Below are 20,261 nucleotides of genomic sequence, written 5' to 3'. Positions count from 1 at the left end.
TTCTCTCTTCAAAATATTTATATTTTTTTTATAAAGTTCCTTTTTATACATATATTTTTTACTATGTTTCTATCTATTTTTGTTGGTTTCATAATTTCATTTTACTCTCTATTTCTCTTTTTATAAAGTTTTTTTTTATAAACTTTTTATACACTTTTTTTTATAAATAATTGCATCCGTTCAAATAACCCACATATAAAAAACAAGTTCATATATTGGTTAGTATTTCAAGTATCGTTTTTATATGTATACATATTTTCTCTTATATGTAAAAAAACTCTTATTTATTTCAATTTCAATTTCTATCAAAAATACATTCCAGAATTGACTTATTCAAAAAAGAAATGCAATTAAGGGATCTATGTTTGTGATGATACAAAAAGATGTTTATAATGAATTCAAAATTTAAGTTTTATTTCAAATATTTTAAGATTAGCTTAAAAAAGCAAAAAAAATTATAACTTTATTTTAAACTTTCAAAACCTATTTTTTTGTGTTACTACAAACAATTAAGACCTATTTATTTATTTTTTGGACTAACTCATTTTTGAAAATATATTTGGTAGAAATGAAAATGAAACTAAAATAAACATGTAATTTTTTACAAACAAGTGAAAATATTTGTATATAAAAATAGGATATTAACAAATATTAACCAATTAATCCACCATTTTGTCTAGAAAATACTAATAAATAATAATAAATTCATGAAGAAGAGAGTAGATTACACTAAATATATATTTATACTAAAAAAAATGAAGTCAAAGATATTGTGGAGCTCACTTAATGACATTTGTTTTATTTTGGTTGGTTATTTTTATTTTTTATTAAGAAGGTTAGGTAGTAAGGAATTTATGACTAAAATGATAAATTTTGTTGTGTCTAAAGTTGGACATACACCTTTAAAATTGATCATCTAAGTAATTTTCCCTTGTATAAAATCAATTCCTCAATTATGTTAATATGATATCAATGACGAAATTAAGATTCAAAGTAAACCGTAACATACTTTTTTTTTATCACTAGCCTTTAAGTAACGATAATAACTAGATAGTTACGGTTTTCAGCATTTTAATTAAAGATTTTATTGGTTATTTTAACGGTTTTTAAGAGTTTTTTTTTTTTTTGACATTTTGATAGTTTTCATTTCTCATTTAATTACACAAGTATAGGTTCGACCAACTTGGACCGACCTTAGACAAGCACCTCTCCGATATGTGCAATGGAGATTACCAATCTAGGCTAGGGACCTTCTTGATAGTCTGTAGACCTCGTCCAAATAAGTAGTTGCACCGATAAAGAATAAATCATTTTTCATAAAAAAAAACTACACTATTTCGATATAATGAACTTATACGGACCCAATGTGCCTATCTATAATATCATTTGGGAAGAAGCAAACAAAATGTTGTACTTCCAATACGAAGAAACGTAAATATTTAAGCTGTAACTTGCAGGGATATATCGATCAATTTATATTTAAAAGTTAATCTTTTCAACACCATAGTGAAATTTCATAAGAGATTAAGGGGTAGGGAGGCTGCTGAGCTCTAGACCCGGTCGTGACCGAGCAAAACCCCATCCGAGATCGAGGCCGAGAAAAAGTTACGACCTAGTGAATTTTTAAAAATTATGATTTTTCAAAAATTCAATGTCCGTTCCTGTCACTCTAGAAAATTGTAAATATGTACGTTCTAAAAAAAAAATTTATAAAAAGTAAGTACTATAAGCTGATAATTAGTTTGTATATTATAGTACAACATAAGCCATGCATTTCTGGGTGACAACATCATTATAGAAGTTTATCTTGAGTATGTACTTATAATGAACGTTAAGTTTTTGCATGTAATAAGTTGAACTCATGTCAGTCAAACTTGTGTTGACCCGGTCAAACTTGTGTTGACTTGGTCGAGCTCAACCTACACGAGGTCGACTGATCTGACGTTGGCCAGGTCCGGTCCATGTTTAAGCCTATATATATAGATGTAAGGTTTAGGTTTCAAAAGGTAGAGAGAAGGAGAGAGTTTGAGTTGCAACTCATGAATCTTCCAGTCGTTTTATTTTCATAATTTCATATTCCGAACTTGGTATCTTACTTGTAATTGCATTTACTGAAGTAATATACGGTTCTTATTCATATTTGTTTTCATGTTGTTGATTGCTTTTGTATAAGAATTTCCGCACTTATACATTAGTTGCTTAATCTCGTTTGATCCGGTAGCAAAGAGACTTTCACCAAACCAAATACTACATTCTATATTCCAATATGATTATACATAAACTAAAATAATTTAAATAATTAAACACCCTTGAACTGAAAGTGGAGCCGGATGCATTTGTATACTTGTGAAGAAAAGAAAGAAAAACAACCAAAGGTTTTGGGCCTTCCCCTACTCAGCCCTCCATAATTGTTTGTGGGTATTTCGGTACAGTATATCCAGGCATCCAGCCCAACCAAAGTTGGCTGTGAAACAACCCATCTTAACTTCTCCCAATCTAAATATATGTTAGTACTAATTCTAATACCCGTACGATGTACAATAACTATATAAATTGTACCGTAAATAAATTTGAATATGGCACATACATGACTTGTGAATATGAAATAAACTGTGGTTAAAGTAAACTAATTATCAAAGCTAAATTATAATAGACAGTAATGATAAATATAATATATGTTTAATTAGAGTTTGGATTTACCTCAAATTTTTACAATCACATCAAAATCGGAACTTGTAAGCATAGTGGATGACAGCAAATAACCTTGTGATATCGGATCGTAAACTCAATTTTTTTGAAGTTTTTCATGTTAATAACTTATTATTATAAGTAATATAATAATAATAGGAGTTATAGAATTGAGAAAGAAAAAGAGACAATTTTATATGAAAAAACAATCAATCAAATAAGATTATAATGTGTTTTGAATCTATAAGTCAAAAGTTAGAGTTTAATTCAAAGCCTAATAAGAAAATTGTATCTATATACAATTAAAAAAGCTAATTTAATAAAATAAATAAAATAAAAAGACACATGTCGATCAAAGATTACGCCACGTGTCGTTTCAAGAAAATCTCAACCCTATTATAATTCAATGTTTCTTTATATATTTAATATATATCAATATCAATATACTGATACAAAATTTAATAGATATGTTTAGATAACTATAAATCTGATTGTAAACAAATATACCTTCGGCTATAATTATAATTAGATAATAATAAGAAAACATTGAATTATTTATAATTCTAATTTAATTTATTTGACTAAAAGGACACTTGTCGTTCCAAGACAATGTCACATGTCGTTAAATAGAAGGCTACAATCCTGTTTTAGTTTATTGGTAGATGTTATTTTAGTTTATTGGTAGATGTTATTATGTTATGTATAGTTATTATGTCTATTATTTTGCTTTGCTTCAGCCTTCATGCCATTACTTTTTTCGTTTTTGACATTAGCGTACCGTGAATTTACTTGTATTTCATTTTTTTTACTTGTATGGTTTACCTAATATCATATAGCTATGTGTAATTGTGGATGGTGGAGATATGGCTTAGTTATACTCTTATTTAATTATTGGATGGTGGTAACAGATTATGTTTTCAGATTAATACTATAATTTTTATTCTATTTTCTTCTGTATCCCCTCTTGTATATATAATTGCAGATCACACATGATGCAAACATTGATACATAAAATATGAGATTGCAATATTCTAATAGTAATACATTGAATCCCAATACACAACTTTTAGATTTTGTAATACAAAATTCGAACAAAAATTAACAAGTTTCAAGTTGTGATGAGTGTTCATCTGACTTGGAAATTTAGAGTTCTTAAGCAGAAGGCATAAATGAAAGCAAATAATACACAAAAACTAATTAGCACCGTGGCAACTGGACCCATGAAATCTAATTTAAAACCATAATGATCTTTGATATAAACATTCATAGCCGGGTTATATGACATCCCAGGAACCGTGATTGTGTCCTCAACATCATGGTATTGCGAAACAATGAACCCGTAAACACTCCAGGCTATTGGGCATATCCAGTAGTACCATACCCACCACTTTGGAATTCTCTGAAATTATTTTTAAACGTTCTAATTTAATTGATGAAGATCTAAATGAAGCGATAAAGATTTGAGTAGTACTAACAATTAAGGACTTACAGGTCTAGGGATGAAAAAGCCCGAAAAGAAATTGAAGAGTCCGTAGAAGAGAACAGCTAGCACGGCTGCTACTTGATCGTTTGGTGTGACGGCGACAGTCATCAATCCGTAATAGGTGAAATAGAGGAATGAACAGAAGTTGATGAAAAAGAACCAGATAAATTTGGTTGCTGTCCATTCGAATGACACCATGGCGTACACTATCAGACTAAAATATGTAGCTTGAACAAATACATATGGTATTTCTACAAACACCTGAATCAACCCATCAATCAATCCCCATTTGTTAAATTAAAGCGCTTATTATAACCGTGGATATCTATATATAAACAATTTCTAATATTCTCAATCAATCAAAATCTCACCTGTGACAAGGCATAGGGTAATGTTGAGTACATTCCAGCGGCTCTTTCTCGATAGAATACAGCTCTCTCTGCAGCGACCACAGGTTGCGCCGTCTGGCAGTTGTTCATACCAACAAAGAATACTCCAGAATATAAAGCTCCAATGATTGTATTCACATTGATGCTACTCTCCCTAAAAATATTTAAAAAAAATAAAACAGAATTAGGAAAAGATTGAGTTTATAAATCATCATCATAGTATATAATTACTTAAGCTTTTTAATTAAATGTTTTTGGGTGACCTTTTTTCTCCAATATTTCGAAATGTTATCCCAATCATGAGTGCTGCAGTCAACGTGAAGATGTTGCGGACAAGGTTATAATCAGGATTTCTCCAATAACTCCACCACATCTTCCATATACAAGACTTGAATTGTCCCCATGAAGATTGAGAATATTGTGTTCCAAAATGAAGATCTGTCATCCCCGGAGGCGGTGTGCTTAATTCCTTTACTAACTCCTTGTTTCTTCTGTGGTCCATACATATAACAACATTGCATATAACTTGCACTAAATGATTTTGTGCTACTTTATAATCATTTTGAGTTAAAAAAAACTTACTGATATAGTGCTGATGATTTGAAGTGCTCAGCAAAATTGATACCAAGTCGGCTCTCTACAGCAGCTGAACTGACTTCCAACATCCATGTTGCTGGATTGTACTTTTCTGGAATCTTTGGAACCCCAGGAATTTTCTAATTTTTGGAGAATAAATGGGTTATGGATATTTAATCAAATTTGTCCATTTGTATATACAGTTTGTAATGTATGGATGTGAATAATACCTCAAAATAGTCAATAATGTGTCTAGAATTCCTTCCGAGTGGCCCTGCATAGATCACTTCTCCGCCTCTTTTCAGCAGCAATAACTCATCAAAGGATTCAAAGATATCAATGCTGGGTTGATGGATGGTGCAAACAACTGTTCTCCCTGTGTCAACAGTGTTTCTTACGGTCCTCATGACAATGGCTGCTGCTCTGGCATCAAGCCCAGAAGTCGGTTCATCCATGAAAATGATGGATGGATTTGCAACAAGTTCCACAGCAATTGTTAGCCTCTTTCTTTGTTCTGTTGACAAGCCACTAACTCCTGAAAGTCCTACTATTGCATTTGCTAGGTCGTCTAGCTCAACAAGCTCCATTACTTCACGTACAAAAATCTGAAACATAAATATAACAAATTAGGACGTCTTAGTTTCTCGGTGTCTAGCCAAACAAAATCGTTCTTACCATTTTATCTTGAGCTCGGACTTCTTTTGGGAGGCGAAGGAAAGCCGAGTAAATCAAAGACTCATTGACCGTGATACAAGCAGAGTGAATATCAGTTTGCTCACAGTACCCTGAAATTCTTGCAAAAGTTTCTTGTTTTTTCGGGAATCCTGATATCCTAATTTCCCCTTCAACATAACCACTAGTTTTTCGCCCTGCTAAAACATCCAACAGTGTCGTTTTACCAGCTCCACTTACTCCCATCAATGCAGTCAGGACTCCAGGCCTGAAAGCACCGGTCACTTCACAAAGTAACTGCAACCTATTTTCTGTCACTCCTTGTTCTCGCATTTCCTGATTAGTCAATAATCATTGGATTTCTAAATGAACAATCTAATTAAGAATTGAATATGAGAAAAAATCTAGGTAAAGAAGAAAAGAACTTACGTGGGGCATATCAACAAAATAATTCATGCTGTCAAATGACATGGCGAGTGGAGTAAACGGAAGAATCATTCCCTTCTTAGGAGCGTTAACATTACAAGTGTCTGACCGAGGACTTGTATCTTTTTTAGGTGCAATTTCTTCGAGTCTTGTGTTTTGGTTAGTATTTTCCATCTCTGTGGCTGCTTCTTTGGAGATGATTGCTTGTGGTTTCCCAGGGGCTAATGACCGGTTAGATTGGAATTTATGAATTAAGGTTAGCTACCACTAAGTTACTTGAGAAAAAGTATTTAAGAGTGAACCACGAAACATACCGTCTAAAAACATGAGAGCGAAAGTGAAAAGGATGTTGAAAAGAGCGATAAAACCTACAAGAGCTGCAGTACCAATCCAGAACCATCTTTCTTCGGTTGGAATATCCATGCTATCTAATATTGTTTCGCCCAATCTAGTTACATTATTTGAACTCTGTGAGCATCAAAACACATTTCGTTATCATTGTACCTTTTTTGTGCTGGTCTAACTTAAAAGAATTAAACTAATCGCTTACCATTTTGTTCATCCACCTAGGCGCCAAAAACTCATTTACTGAGAAGGCTTTATAGCCATATGACAATGGTGATATCCAATAACCCCACTCCCACGCACTAGGAATTTGAGTTCGTGGTAGAACGAAACCGCCCATAAGAAATATGATGAAAAGCGCAAGGGTTCCACCTGTGTTTGCAATGTTCATTGTCCTACATACTCCTGCGATAACCCTAAAATATGCCCCTCCGGCATTCTGAACTACAAAAACCAGCAGGAAGTGCTTGAAGAATCTATAAACAATAATGAGATGATTCTTTTTGTTAGTAAATAGCCTCACAAAATTGAGTATTATATTATATAGAATATGTAATAGCTAAACTCCAACCTGCTCGCTTGTGGTGCAAGGCCTATACCATAATATACTATAGACATCCAAGCGGTAGTCTCTATCAAACTTATTGGTATACGAAGCAGGAAGGTTGGAAAAGTGTAAGCCCATGGTGGGTGGAACAGAAGGTCTCTTTGCTTGAAGATTACAGGAAGCCTCATTACCGTAAGGGAAATTTCAGCTAGACCGTTAAACATGTTAAGGAGTACGCTGAATACAATTGCTCCATTATACATTGAACCGTCTTGTTCATTCCTCGTGTGCATTCTAGTCCTAAAAAACACTGTCATCAGTGTGGAAGCTAAGATGATGAACTGAACAGTCTTGAAAATGTAAATGAAACTGTTTCTCTTTATCAATAGCCATTCCTTATCCCACGAGGCCTTGAGCAGGTCCCTTTTGGAGACCAAGTATTTCTTGAAAACTAGAGCTGCTTTGTGGCTTTGGTCCTTGTCATAAGGGATTGAAAGCTCGTTCTCTAGCCTTTCGCCCACATGGAATTGCTTAAATAGCTGAACGAATTCAGAAACTGGGATATATCTGTATGGTTCTCTTCTATTATGCCAGTATTGCTCTTGATCCTTCCGAGATGTAACCTGCCAAGAAAGACCAAAATAATTGGTAAGCTTGCATATACTGGATTAATTAATCAATGTTAGTTACTTTGTACCTCTTGCAAGAAGTCAGAAGTTCCTTTTCTTTCGGGACACCTGAATCCACAACGCTCAAAGAACTCAACCACATTCTCTCGTGGTCCATGATACACGATTTGACCCTCTGATAGTAGTATGATGTCATCAAAAAGATCAAAAGTCTCCGGGGCAGGTTGCAACAGGGACATCAAGATTGTTGAGTCAGTGAGGTGTGCAACTTGTTGCAGGCACTTCACTATTTGAAATGTAGTGGAGCTATCTAGACCCGTAGATATCTCATCCATAAACAAAGTTTTTGCTGGCCCAACAAGCATCTCCCCTGTTTTGGTTTTATTGACAAGGCAAAATTTTAGGAAACATATAAACAACCAAACAGTGGTAAACAAGCAGCAGATCTAACCTGTAGTTAATCGCTTCTTTTGTCCACCGGAGATTCCTTGTCTCATTACATCACCAACTATTGTGTCACGGCAGATATCCAAGCCCAAAAGCTACATTGATCAGTAAACAAACATTGGAATTTTTTTGATTAGTAATTTGTCAAGTTCAGAAACAGCAACTTATATAGGACTATATATGAAGGAATGGTATAATTTGAGAAAAACAATAAAAACGTACCTTAAGAGTGTAGTAAGTAATCAAACTGCTGGCATCTCCTTCTATGGCAGTCCCCTTCATGAAAAGGTCAACTTCAGCTTCAGGGAAAATCCCAAGTTGTTTCTCTCGTCTTGCGAGCTCTTCCAGCATTTCTATATTTCATTACATGATTAAATTAACCTCACATCTGGTTGTATTAAGATTTGGTACATAATATTTATATATAGTACTCGTATAATAATAAAACAGTAACTACCTAATCTTGACCCAGTTCCTTGGCATCTTGCTGAGAAATCTAAGGTTTCCTTGACCGTCATTTCTCCAGCATGAACATCGTGCTGGCTGATATAGGCCGATGTTTTTCTAGGTACAAACTCATTTAGCTTGTGGCCGTTGTAAGTAATCTCACCTTCTACCTGCAGTGTTTAATTTCATGTGTACGTTACGTACTCTAGTTTAAATCATGATGAATTAATGTGATTTTCTGACATTCAAGGCTAGCTAGATAGCTTCTAATTGTTTTGTAGTTCGATCATTTAATTAACTACCTCCTACTCTCCTAGTGATATGTATTATAATGACTTATCAACTATAAGGTTGCGAGTTCAAGTTTCACGGCGGATAAAATTACGAGGATAAATCATGGATGGATTATGTGTGGATGTAGCAATACTTTATCTTTACATAATTTAGATGCTTTATTGATGTTATTTTAACATAACTATGTATCAAAATACACGAGACAAAAATTTAGTACATGTTAATACAATATACAGTATTAATTTCTAACCGTGTCATCTTGATCACATAGAATTGTCATGGGCTATTACTATATACAGTATATAACTAGGTGGTTTGACCCATGTAGTATTCATTTGTTTCAAAATAAAACAACCGGTAGAAAACATAGAGTTGTCACGCCTCAAACGTTATCTGCTTTTTCTTTTTAAGGACAATGCCGCAATGACAACATCATGTTTATGTTACCCAAAAAAGTGAAAAACTCACGAAGGAACAAATTTTGAACAAAGAAACGCGATGGTAAAAAGAAAACAAAAAAAATTAACAAAGGTAATTACGGAGTAAAAGAAAACCAGATAAGATATACACAAAACAAAATTTTACCAAAAAAATAGCTAAATCATATATCATATCGTATATAAAAAAAACAATAACATCATAAAAAACAAAAATGTTAGAATACCAAAAAAATACCAAAAAAAAGAACATTAAAGAAAACAACGTCAAAGAAACCAAAAAGTAAACAAAAACTATTACATGTTTTTTAAAAAAAAGTTGTAGTTGTTCAAACCTGAACCCCAAAAACCAACACGAGGGGAAAAAAATTCAAAAAAGAAAAAATATCAAAAAAATTCAAATAGGTATATTGAAAACAAAAATGTAGAAAAACATAAATGGTACAAAAGTTATAAAAAAGACAAAAATGTTACAATATGTTTTCTATGAAATACACTCCACAAAAAAGAGGTCCCGGTACGTGTGTGACTTTAAAAAGCAAAGAAAAAAAAAAGAGTATGAGTTGTTGCATGGTTTAAACAAGTACTTTTCAAAATACAATTTTATGTCTCAACCAATTCATCTAAGTTCACTTTCTTAATAGATATGCTATACTTATTTTGACAAGAAAATTAAATCACATTCAATTCCATTAACATAAGGAAAATGTTAAATAAACCTATAAAAGCTTCACTTAACGTGCATAAAAAAGTTGTACGTTTTTATATTAAAATCGCACCGTGAATAAAATTTTATGAGATTCGTTTAGCAATAGTTTAATTTTTTCGTTGACGTATATATAGAAAGAAAAACAAACAACTTTTGTAAGAGTCCCACATTGATTGTGTGACTAAAAGTGTAAATAGGGCCATGAAAATTAAGTTATTAAATTATCTTATTTCTCATTTCCTTTGTCAGTTTTTTATTATTTTGATGATGGCATTGAAAAATTATTAAGATTTCATTATTCAAATGTAATACAAGATAAGTTTAAGAAGTTTATGTGTTAACTTACTAGTTCGATGAGTTGATAGACCGAAAATATAATTATACATAAATGTAGTTATTTTGAACTGCCTAGAATCTAATATATTATTGTAGCATATGTGTAGGCAAAAGTGTGAACATCATATCCCATCCATACATCGTTAATATTAGGATTGGTTATGTTAGGTTGTTGTATATTCCCTTTATGATATCCTAATTTAAATGTCAAATTTTAATTTTCAAAGCCATCTTTTAAAAATTTTGAATGCAAATATCTTTACTTGTGTTACATGACACTGGATGAAAATCATATCCATGAAAAATACATATATAACTCAATTAATTCATATGTTATATATCAAGTTTTATATAACACAAACAAAAATATTTATGGTCAAAACTATAAAAGAAAGATTTTAAAAATCAAAATTGTAAACTTAAATTGGGACGGAAAAAATATCACTTTTGTCTTCCAAATAAAATGTATACAGTGATATATTATAGAAGAACCTAGCTAGCTAGCTAGCATAATTTTTATATTTATTATCTGTAGGGAAGAAAAAAAAAGGAAGCCGTTTTTATAATATATAGAGTAAAAAATGACCTTTAAGCTGGAGTCGAGCTTTCCCGCCAAAGCTAGCAGAAGAGTTGTCTTCCCAGAAGATGGCGGACCCAAGAGCAGTGCCATTCTGTAACATACGAGTATATTACAGATTTATTTATTTATTTTTTAAATAAAAAATCCTTTAATTTGTGTAAGTTATGTTTGTAAGGTTGGAATGAAAAGGCACACTATATTCGTAATTATGATGATACGTATAGTACCTGGAAGGTTTGATGATCCCAGATACATGTTTAAGAATAGTGAGTCTGGTTTTCTTAGATAAGTTGATTCCAATACAACCAAGAAGTGTTTCGATAGAATTTCGAGTCGCGTTCAGAAGCGACGGGAGGGCTCTATCACCGATGTAGCAATCTGCTTCTATTGTTAAGTTTTTGTATCGAACTTCTACCGTTGGAAGGGACAGGCCAACCCTGATCCAAATAATAATATATACAAAACAATGTACGTGGTTATATAGAAATTAAATACACGTTAATTATTTATTATACTTAAATTGTGTGTTTCTTTATTAATCATAGTTCTAAAAGTTATAGCTAGCAAAATTAGATCATATGTATGTAAATTGAACAATATATATTAAAAAAAATTAAACAAGATTCATTATATTTTCGAGTGGCCGGAGGGCTAATTAATTAATTAGTAGTAGTAGTACTTATCAATGCGATCTCTGAACTTTCTCAAGAATCTTCCGTTATCTTCTTCAGCATGCTTAAAGATGTTATCAATGAAGCGCTGATGAGCTTTTGAGTCGAGTTGTCGGACATCCAAGAACAACTTATCATCAGTAGATGGTGTTTGGAGGTCATGATCAGTTAGAATATCATAAGACTTGAAGATGGTGGTTCGTATACGGTTATAAGTGGGCAGCTTCTCCAAAGCCGCCCATCGTAAGGCTTCTTCGTCTGCGAGGGCGTGAGGGCTGCTCCGATCATGATGGCTGCGACTACTGCCGATGGACAGAAGATCTTCAGCTGCCCTGCTCAAACTTCTACTGATGCTTCTGATAATATTATTATTATTATTATTATTATTATTGTTTCCTTCTGATTTCTCTTCCTCCATTAATTATCACTCAATAATCTTTCACTTTCTGAACCAACAAAGCTAGGTCTGACTGTCGTAGTTGTTGGCGTTTGCAGTACGTGTATATATGTTAAGTTGGCTATTTAACGATTTCTTTTTTTGTCGTTTATTCGTTTTTCTTTGTGGTATTGTTGCTTTTTGATGGACCTATAATAATTATGTGTAATTCAAAATTTTGCTTTATATCCGAACTTAATTACTGATACTATAGTAAAAATATTTCAAGTTATTTCAAACTATTCAACTTAATTATATATATATATATATATACAGGAGTTTCATTATGAATCATGGCCGGATGAATAGGCGCATGTGTTGTTATACATGGATGAATAGGTTCACAGAATGTTTTTGGACGGAATGAAATCTTATAAATGAATTAGAATTAAAGGAATAAAAAATGATGGAATTTGTACATTCTTACGGAATGAAATTTTCTTTTTTTGATCAACCAAACGCACGAATGGATTTCAATTCCAATTTAATCAAAATTCAATCAAATTCCGTGAACCAAACGTGACCTAATATTATTGCCAAAGCTAGCGGCGATGCCTGAAATTAGTGGTATGTGAAAACATCAACTGGCCGGCTTGAATAATAAATAAAGGAAATAATGGAAGAAATTGAGAAATAATGCGGTGATCCAAAGGGAGATTTATAACTTGGGAAATACAAGAGGTATGAGGCCATACTATGCATAACAACAATGTCTGAGCCAAGTTTTTGCTATGAGCAGGTTGGTCAAATCAATTTGTAGCGCTAAATACAAAAATATAATGGTATATGGTCATTTGAACCGTTAAATCATGTCACTTCAATTCGGTGTAACATTAATTACGCCACAAGTTTCTTACGTCTTCATATACTCTTTACGTAGCTCCATCTCCGAGTTTCGTTCGCCAAATCGGTATATTAAAACTTATATGAAATATATATATACTTTTGTAAATTTTGTTGGGAATTTATATAAAAAAAAAGGTTTTGAACCTTTGATTAACAATTAACCAAGTTTACATTAACCGATGAATTTCGCTTGTTTTTCATTTCCACATATTACTTCCATAAGTGTCGTACTATATTTATCAAAATGTTGCTATTGCAATGTGTTTCTACTTTAATTACGAGTAATTATTATGGGTTATTTTTCATTCACAAAATGGAATTGCAGTTTGCTGGATACGGAATTAGCAGCACAACTCGCCGATAATATATGTATTATTATTATTATTATTATTATTATTATTATTATTATTATTATTATTATTATTATTATTATTATTATTATTATTATTATTATTATTATTTGTCTTTGTAAGTTATCGTTGTACTCAGTTTGTTGTTTCGAACACATGAGACGCCAATCCGGCCACATGCATTATCCCTTGTATTATAATATTCCTTGTATCGTTATATTCTTTGTATATTAAACTTCAATAAAGCTATCCTGCTGACAATGATATAATAAAAAATTAAATTTTGTTCGTCTTGTGTCTTCGACTGTTTTCATCAACCTAACACTACGACTGTCCTTTTCTTCAGGAGGAATGACATATACTCATCTACAATATGCATTTACAACATCTTTAACCCAATCCATTAAGACTCAACCCATTAATTAATACCAACAACAATACACTGATATATCACACTAAATTATTTTTATTATTAATCCTCACATTAAAATCTCATTTTATTAATATCACATCATCATTTATTATTAATATACATACTTAAAGCAACATTACATAAAATAAAATAATATATATAAATAACATAATTACTTTAAAAAGAATTTGTAACTTAAACTTAATCTGTTTAAAAACTTACGTATACAAATTAAAACCTTATCAAAACCTCAGGGCCAGGGTAAATTGAATTAATTTATATAAATGTTTTAGGTTCCATCTATCGTCTTCTTCCTTCTTTGTGTAACACTTTACTCTGTAAATCTTGTTAGAATATTAACACATAAACATACAAGATCACGAATAAACGCAACGGAAGAAATCGAAACATATATGCAATCACATTAATTAACAAAGAGAGAATCGAGATGTGTACCTTATATGCAAAGATCCAATTGAAATAATAATAATAATAAGATTATTATTAATGCTTAGGTTTAAAGCAAAACCCCTCCACGATCGCACACTAGACACCCCGAATAATGTATGCTAGTACCCCGATCACGAACCTAAACAACCCTTTGTTTAATAACCCTTAAACTAAAGTCGAAAACCGAAAACCGTTTTGGGGAGGGGGTTCGGCCGAAACAAGAGAAGAGAGAGAGAGGAGAATTTGTTTGTGAATGAATGAATGAAAAACCTTGAATTAACCCTTGTATTTATAGGGTAATTTTAGGTTAACATTACTTGGAAATTAAGCAACATCAAGGCTATGGAAAGCCTTGATGAAACCGTCTCATGTCATGGACCTAGATCCAAGCCCACTTTCCGATTTTCACATTTTAATCCTCCTTTTTAATTAATTAAATATAATTAATCCTTTAACTATGTTTAATTAATTATTTCGTGATCAAACTAATTAATATATTACTTTAATATATCAATTGTTATTATCGAGTTACCGTGTCATTTCGTGTGACCCCGTAGGCTTAAATTATTCCCGGACATGAGACTTATAATAGTATGATCATATGCCAATAGCTCCCACTTGAGCATGTTATTATAAACGCAATAACATTGGTTGGCGTCTAGCAACACTCCAATGCTCCCGAAAATATTTGAGAATAGATTCTTAAATTGCCAAGTTGAAATGATTTAGTCTTTAATATCCCTTTGTTCAGATACCCTTGTCAATTATGAATATGGATCAATGTCATTTCATAATTTAACGATTATGTTTCTCATTTCTACAATTAATCAAGATTACCAAATTAGTCAAGAATCCTCTTGAGTTCATTTGGGTACGGCCATACAAACATCTTAATTAATTAATGAAGGGCCCAATTGGTATCATACTTCAGTTGCAAATTGAAAGAACAAATCCTGTATTGACTACAAGTGTCTGGCCATGTCGTTTCTTAACATTTCTGAAAATAGCCCTTTATTACTGCCTTGTTCAGGACAGTTAGGAACTATATCAAGAAATGCAATCCACACATGCATAACTCACTTGTATCTCAAGTCAAAGGATAAATAAAGTAACCATTTCACGAATTTCATTTAATGACGCCGATCCATAAAATGATAATTCGTTCTGTGGGGTAAGTCTAATATTCACCTTTTGAATATCATGTGAGTTTGGTACGATCCACCATCTTCAAAATATTCCCTTAAATATTTTCACCAATCTCTCACAATTGTCTTACTTTAATCATATTCCCATATAATTAATCGACAATAGACATTTTGAATATTCAACTAATATTCATGGATTTAAACATGCAAATATAGGATACAATTATTATAAAAATGAAACCACTTATACCGCGTATAAAAAATTCATTTATTGAAAATAACAATTGTTTAACATCCCATTATCCAAATACTAATCACACATTTACATGAAATAACTTAGCAATATCTAAGACCTAAGCCTTCTGCATGCTTGTTGAGCTTTCAATGCCTTTGTAAAAGGATCCGCCAAGTTATTATCTATGAGAACTTTGAGTAAATTGATTTCACGTGATTCGATTTGCTCTCGAACATAGTGATATCTTCTTTGGTAATGTCTGGCACCCTTTTGAACCCCAGGTTCATTGGCAATGACAATTGCTCCAGAATTATCACAGTACAGATCCATAGGTGTATTATTTGATGGCATCACATCAAGCCCAGAAATAAACTTTCTGATCCAGACAGCTTCCATTGCTGCATCCGAAGCAACTATATACTCAGACTCTGTAGCAGACATAGCAACGGTAGATTGCTGCTTGCTCTTCCAATTTACTGCTCCTCCATTTAAAATGAAGACATACCCTGACTAAGACTTGGTATCATCCTTATCAGTCTGAAATCCAGCATCACAGTATCCAGTGACTATAAGCTCATAATCCGGATTTCCTCCATACACCAAAAACAATTCTTTAGTAGCACGCATGTACTTAAGAATGTTTTTCACAGCAGTCCAATGATCCTCTCCGGGATTTTGCTGATATCGGCTTACAATATTTTGCGCGAACGCAATGTCAGGTCTAGTGCATCTAACCGCATACATGATAGAACCCACCACCGAAGCATAAGGAACTCTCTTCATACGCTCCACCTCTTCAGGTGTAGAAGCACCATTCTTGTTGGATAAATTAAGTCCTTCTTGCATAGGCAAGTTCCCGCGCTTAGAATTTTCCATCCTGAATCGCTTCAAGATTTTATCTATATACGCACTTTGACTTAATCCGATCAACCGTTTACTTCTATCTCTATAGATTTTGATTCCAAGTATGAATGTTGTTTCACCCAAGTCTTTCATAGCAAAACACTTTCCAAGATAAGATTTAACGTCTTTCAACATTGGAATGTGATTTCCTATTATCAATATGTCATCGACATACAAGACAAGGAAAGTAACATTACTCCTACTAGCTCTGCGATATACACATGGCTCATCGGGATTCTGAACAAAATCAAACTTTTTGATCTCTTCATCAAACCTTTTGTTCCAACTCCTTGATGCTTGCTTTAGTCCATAAATGGACCTTTGAAGCTTGCATACTTTGTTGGGATGTTTTGGATCGACAAAACCTTCAGGTTGGTCCATATACACTTCCTCGTCTAGAAAACCATTCAAGAAAGCGGTTTTGACATCCATTTGCCATATCTCAAAGTCATAATACGCCGCTATGGCTAAGATGATCCTAATAGCTCTAATGTCCGCTACCGGAGAAAAGGTTTCCTCATAATCAACTCCAAAGAGTTGGGTATAACCTTTCGCCACAAGACGAGCTTTATAGGTGTGTATATTTCCATCCATGTCGGTCTTCTTCTTGAAGATCCATTTACACCCAACGGTTCTACCATTTGGTGGAAGATCAACCAAGCTCCAGACTTGATTGTCTTTCATGGATTTCATTTCCACATTCGCAGCTTCAAGCCACTTTTCAGATTCCGGATCTGATAATGTAGCATTGAAATTAGGAGGTTCATTCAAATCTCCTACCACGTGTTGTTCAGACTCAATCATAAGATTTAATCTTTCACGAGCACGTATAGTCCTTGAGGACTTACGAAGTGGAATCGCTTCATCTTCAACTTGAAGTTCATTTTGAGATTCATCTCTTTGAACATTTTCCCCCCCAAGTTGAAGATTGCTAGTATCTTTCGAAGTTGACACATCTTCTTGATGCTCATCAAGTTCAACAATCCTCCCACTGTCTTCTTGAGATATGAGTTTCTTTTCAAAGAACTCAGCATATCGATGAACCTTGACAGTGTTTTCCGTGGGAAAGTAGAAGTAGTAACCCATCGTTTCCTTTGGGTGTCCTACAAAGATGCACTTGACAGATCTAGGTGCAAGCTTGTCAGGCATATCTCGTTTCACGAGCGCCTCACATCCCCAGACCTTTAAGTAAGACAATTGAGGAGCACTTCCATGCCACAATTCATGCGGTGTCTTGTCAACTTTCTTAGTTGGAACCATATTGAGAATGCGAACAGCAGTCTCAAGGGCATAATCCCAAAACGAAAAAGGAAGAGTCGTATAAATTATCATTGATTGAACCATTTCCAACAAGGTTCGATTCCTCCTCTCCGAAACACCATTGTGTTGAGGAGTATATGGAGGAGTAAGCTGTTGAACTATTCCACAAGCTTTAAGATAATCCTTAAACTCTTGACTCAAGTATTCACCACCTCAATCCGAACGGAGGATCTTGATGGTTTTTCTGAGTTGATTCTCCACTTCACTTTTAAATTCCTTGAATGTTTTAAAGACTTCATGTTTATGCTTAATCAAGTAAACATAACCATAACGACTGAAATCATCCGTAAAAGTGACGAAATAGCTAGCACCTTTCCTTGACACATGTCTAAATGGGCCACATACATCCGAATGTATTAGTCCAAGTAGATCTTTAGCCCTTTCCGGTTTATTTGGAAAAGGTTTCATTGTCATTTTGCCAGAAACACAAGACACGCATTTTTCAAATGATTCATCATTTGATTGCAAGACACCGTCCCTTTGAAGTCTTTCAATGCATTTCTTGCCAACATAAGCAAACCGACAATGCCAAAGATAAGTCGAGTCCAAAGTGGACTTGACTCGTTTGCTAACTTGATACATTGAATTATCCTTTGAATCACAACCACGCATATCAATTTCATAAATACCATCACAAGCAATAGCATCAAAATAATGAACATTATTTCGAGAAACTAAAATTCCAATATCATTAAAGACATTAACGTAACCGTTGTTTTTCAACAAAGAAACTGAAATAACACCTCTAGTAATAGAAGGTGCATAATGACAATCGTTCAAGACAATTATTAAACCATTAGGTAAAATCAAATGATAATCGTCGATCTCTTCCACAGCTGCAGGTAGGCCATTTCCCACGAACAGTTGTAAAGATCCCGGCTTCAGTTTCTTTCCTCTTCTAAGCCCCTGTAAAGAATTACAGATATGAGTACCACACCCAGTGTCATAAACCCATGAATTCCGCTTAGAAAATGAATATAATTCAATGGTGAAGAATATACCTGAAGTCCCGGACGTACCGGGCTGCTTCTTCTTCAACTCAGCAAGATACTTGGGACAATTCCGCTTCCAATGACCCACTTCATTACAATGGTAACAAGGTAGGTTCTTAGCGGGATGTTCCTTCTTCGCCGGAGGGGTCTTCTTAGGTTTAGGAGCAGCAACTTGCTTTCCTTTGCCGTCAGCCTTGCCCTTTCCCTTCGGTTGTTTGCCTTTTTGGACCTTACCCCCCTTTATCATGAGACAATTGGGAGTAGCAGTTTTCTTTGGTAACTTCTTTTCAAATTCAACAGCCATTGCAAGAAGTTTCGGAACGGTTTTATCCATGCTATGCATAGTATAATTGCGTCCGAATTCTTCAAAATCCTTAGATAAGGACTTGAGAATCAAACCAATTTGTACTTGCTTTGCATAAGGAAATTTCAACCTTTCCAACTGCTCAAAGTATCCTTTCATCTTAAGGATATGAGCGCTCACCGGTGTTCCTTGTTCATGTCGCAAGTCATGGAGTACATCGATAAGATCGTATAACTCCACGCCAGCTTGCTTCTCGAACATAGACTTGAGTTCAGTAAGCATATCACACGGAAATGAATGCTCAAATTGCCTTTGTAGGTCAGCATTCATGCTTCCCAACATCAGACAAGCGACCTCATTATGTCTATCATATGCAGCCGCATATTCCGCTAATGCTTCAGTAGAAGCATTGGCAGCAGGAGCAACGGGTCTTGGCTCTTCAAGGACTTGGTACTTTCTCTCAGCTCTCAAAACAATCCGGAGCTGACGATACCAATCATTGAAATTCGGTCCAGAAAGCTTTTCCCTTTCCAACATCAGCCTGAACGTCGATTGATGTATGTTTTGAGTGGTATTGATTGTTGCCATCTACAAAACAGACAAAAAGTTCAATTATCAGTATTTCGATAATTATCCTTAAGAAATGTAATTTTACCCTTGTTAAATTCATCTAACAAATTACTTTCACTAAGACTAGGATCCAACTTGACATACAATCATTTCATCAGTTGATCTGCTAGAAATGACGGCATTCAAAAGGTAATCGAGAATCGATAATTGCATTCATGCAACTCCTAGGTTTATGGGACTTACAATAACACTGTAAAGGGGTATTAAGTGTTTTGTAAACATGTTTTGTCCCATCTTATGCCACGGGTTAAGGTCTCACCTCTTAACTCGTTTTAAGTCGCCCAATTAAGAACATGTAGATTGTCCACCGCTGTCTCCCAACGAGTGGTAATCCACCTTGAAGAGATACAATTCACCTACGTCTCACGTAGAGCAAAAAGCACTGGCAAGTGTTCTTAGCAAAGTGGGTGGCATTGACTTAACTTTAAATGGGTAATGCATTTGATGTGAATCAAAAGTTTATGTTTTGAAGACTCATGCATAATCTTCGAAACATAGTATTTAATAAAATCATTTTTATAGTCTTACAACACAAGAGAGCTCGGTAGCTCCATTTGAACGC

General features: G+C 33.8%; 2 protein-coding genes and 1 pseudogene across 2 annotated transcripts; all 3 read right to left on the bottom strand.

Annotated features, from left to right (window-relative positions):
* Window positions 1-1,152: 1,152 nt before the first annotated feature.
* On the bottom strand, window positions 1,153-1,287 carry LOC122590324 (annotated as a pseudogene).
* A 2,499-nt stretch (window positions 1,288-3,786) lies between these two features.
* LOC122586438 (ABC transporter G family member 35-like) lies at window positions 3,787-12,152 on the bottom strand. The gene is made up of 18 exons (XM_043758428.1): window positions 11,685-12,152; window positions 11,233-11,442; window positions 11,012-11,096; window positions 8,660-8,819; window positions 8,425-8,555; window positions 8,207-8,297; window positions 7,824-8,125; window positions 7,151-7,749; window positions 6,785-7,055; window positions 6,549-6,702; window positions 6,238-6,455; window positions 5,812-6,144; window positions 5,367-5,741; window positions 5,143-5,276; window positions 4,824-5,051; window positions 4,543-4,714; window positions 4,178-4,432; window positions 3,787-4,087 (listed from the first exon to the last, which is right to left on the bottom strand). Exons 1-18 carry the CDS (start codon window positions 12,092-12,094, stop codon window positions 3,815-3,817), a joined length of 4,401 nt encoding a protein of 1,466 aa, XP_043614363.1. The 5' UTR covers window positions 12,095-12,152; the 3' UTR covers window positions 3,787-3,814.
* A 3,908-nt stretch (window positions 12,153-16,060) lies between these two features.
* LOC122588356 lies at window positions 16,061-19,606 on the bottom strand. Its single transcript, XM_043760463.1, has 4 exons — window positions 19,424-19,606; window positions 18,938-19,318; window positions 18,568-18,679; window positions 16,061-16,140 (listed from the first exon to the last, which is right to left on the bottom strand). The coding sequence occupies exons 1-4, from the start codon at window positions 19,604-19,606 to the stop codon at window positions 16,061-16,063; spliced, it is 756 nt and encodes a 251-aa protein (XP_043616398.1).
* Between the last annotated feature and the right edge of the window lie 655 nt (window positions 19,607-20,261).

Source organism: Erigeron canadensis, chromosome 2 (genome assembly GCF_010389155.1).
Source record: "Erigeron canadensis isolate Cc75 chromosome 2, C_canadensis_v1, whole genome shotgun sequence".
NCBI lineage: Eukaryota > Viridiplantae > Streptophyta > Magnoliopsida > Asterales > Asteraceae > Erigeron > Erigeron canadensis.
Note: the sequence above shows the minus strand (reverse complement) of the source record. Positions and strands in the feature narration are given on the sequence as shown.

Excerpts from the sequence above, each read along its gene's own strand:
- LOC122586438 (XM_043758428.1), bottom strand. The coding sequence starts at position 12,094 with ATGGAGGAAGAGAAATCAGAAGGAAACAATAATAATAATAATAATAAT. Across the intron at positions 6,145-6,237 it reads ATTTTGTTGATATGCCCCAC|GAAATGCGAGAACAAGGAGT; the intron begins GTAAGTTCTTTT and ends TTGACTAATCAG. Across the intron at positions 5,742-5,811 it reads TCCGAGCTCAAGATAAAATG|ATTTTTGTACGTGAAGTAAT; the intron begins GTAAGAACGATT and ends TTTATGTTTCAG.
- LOC122588356 (XM_043760463.1), bottom strand. The coding sequence starts at position 19,606 with ATGTTGGAAAGGGAAAAGCTTTCTGGACCGAATTTCAATGATTGGTAT. Across the intron at positions 18,680-18,937 it reads CTGACGGCAAAGGAAAGCAA|GGGCTTAGAAGAGGAAAGAA; the intron begins GTTGCTGCTCCT and ends AATTCTTTACAG. Across the intron at positions 16,141-18,567 it reads TCATTTGATTTTACCTAATG|GAAATCCGGATTATGAGCTT; the intron begins GTTTAATAATTG and ends TGGTGTATGGAG.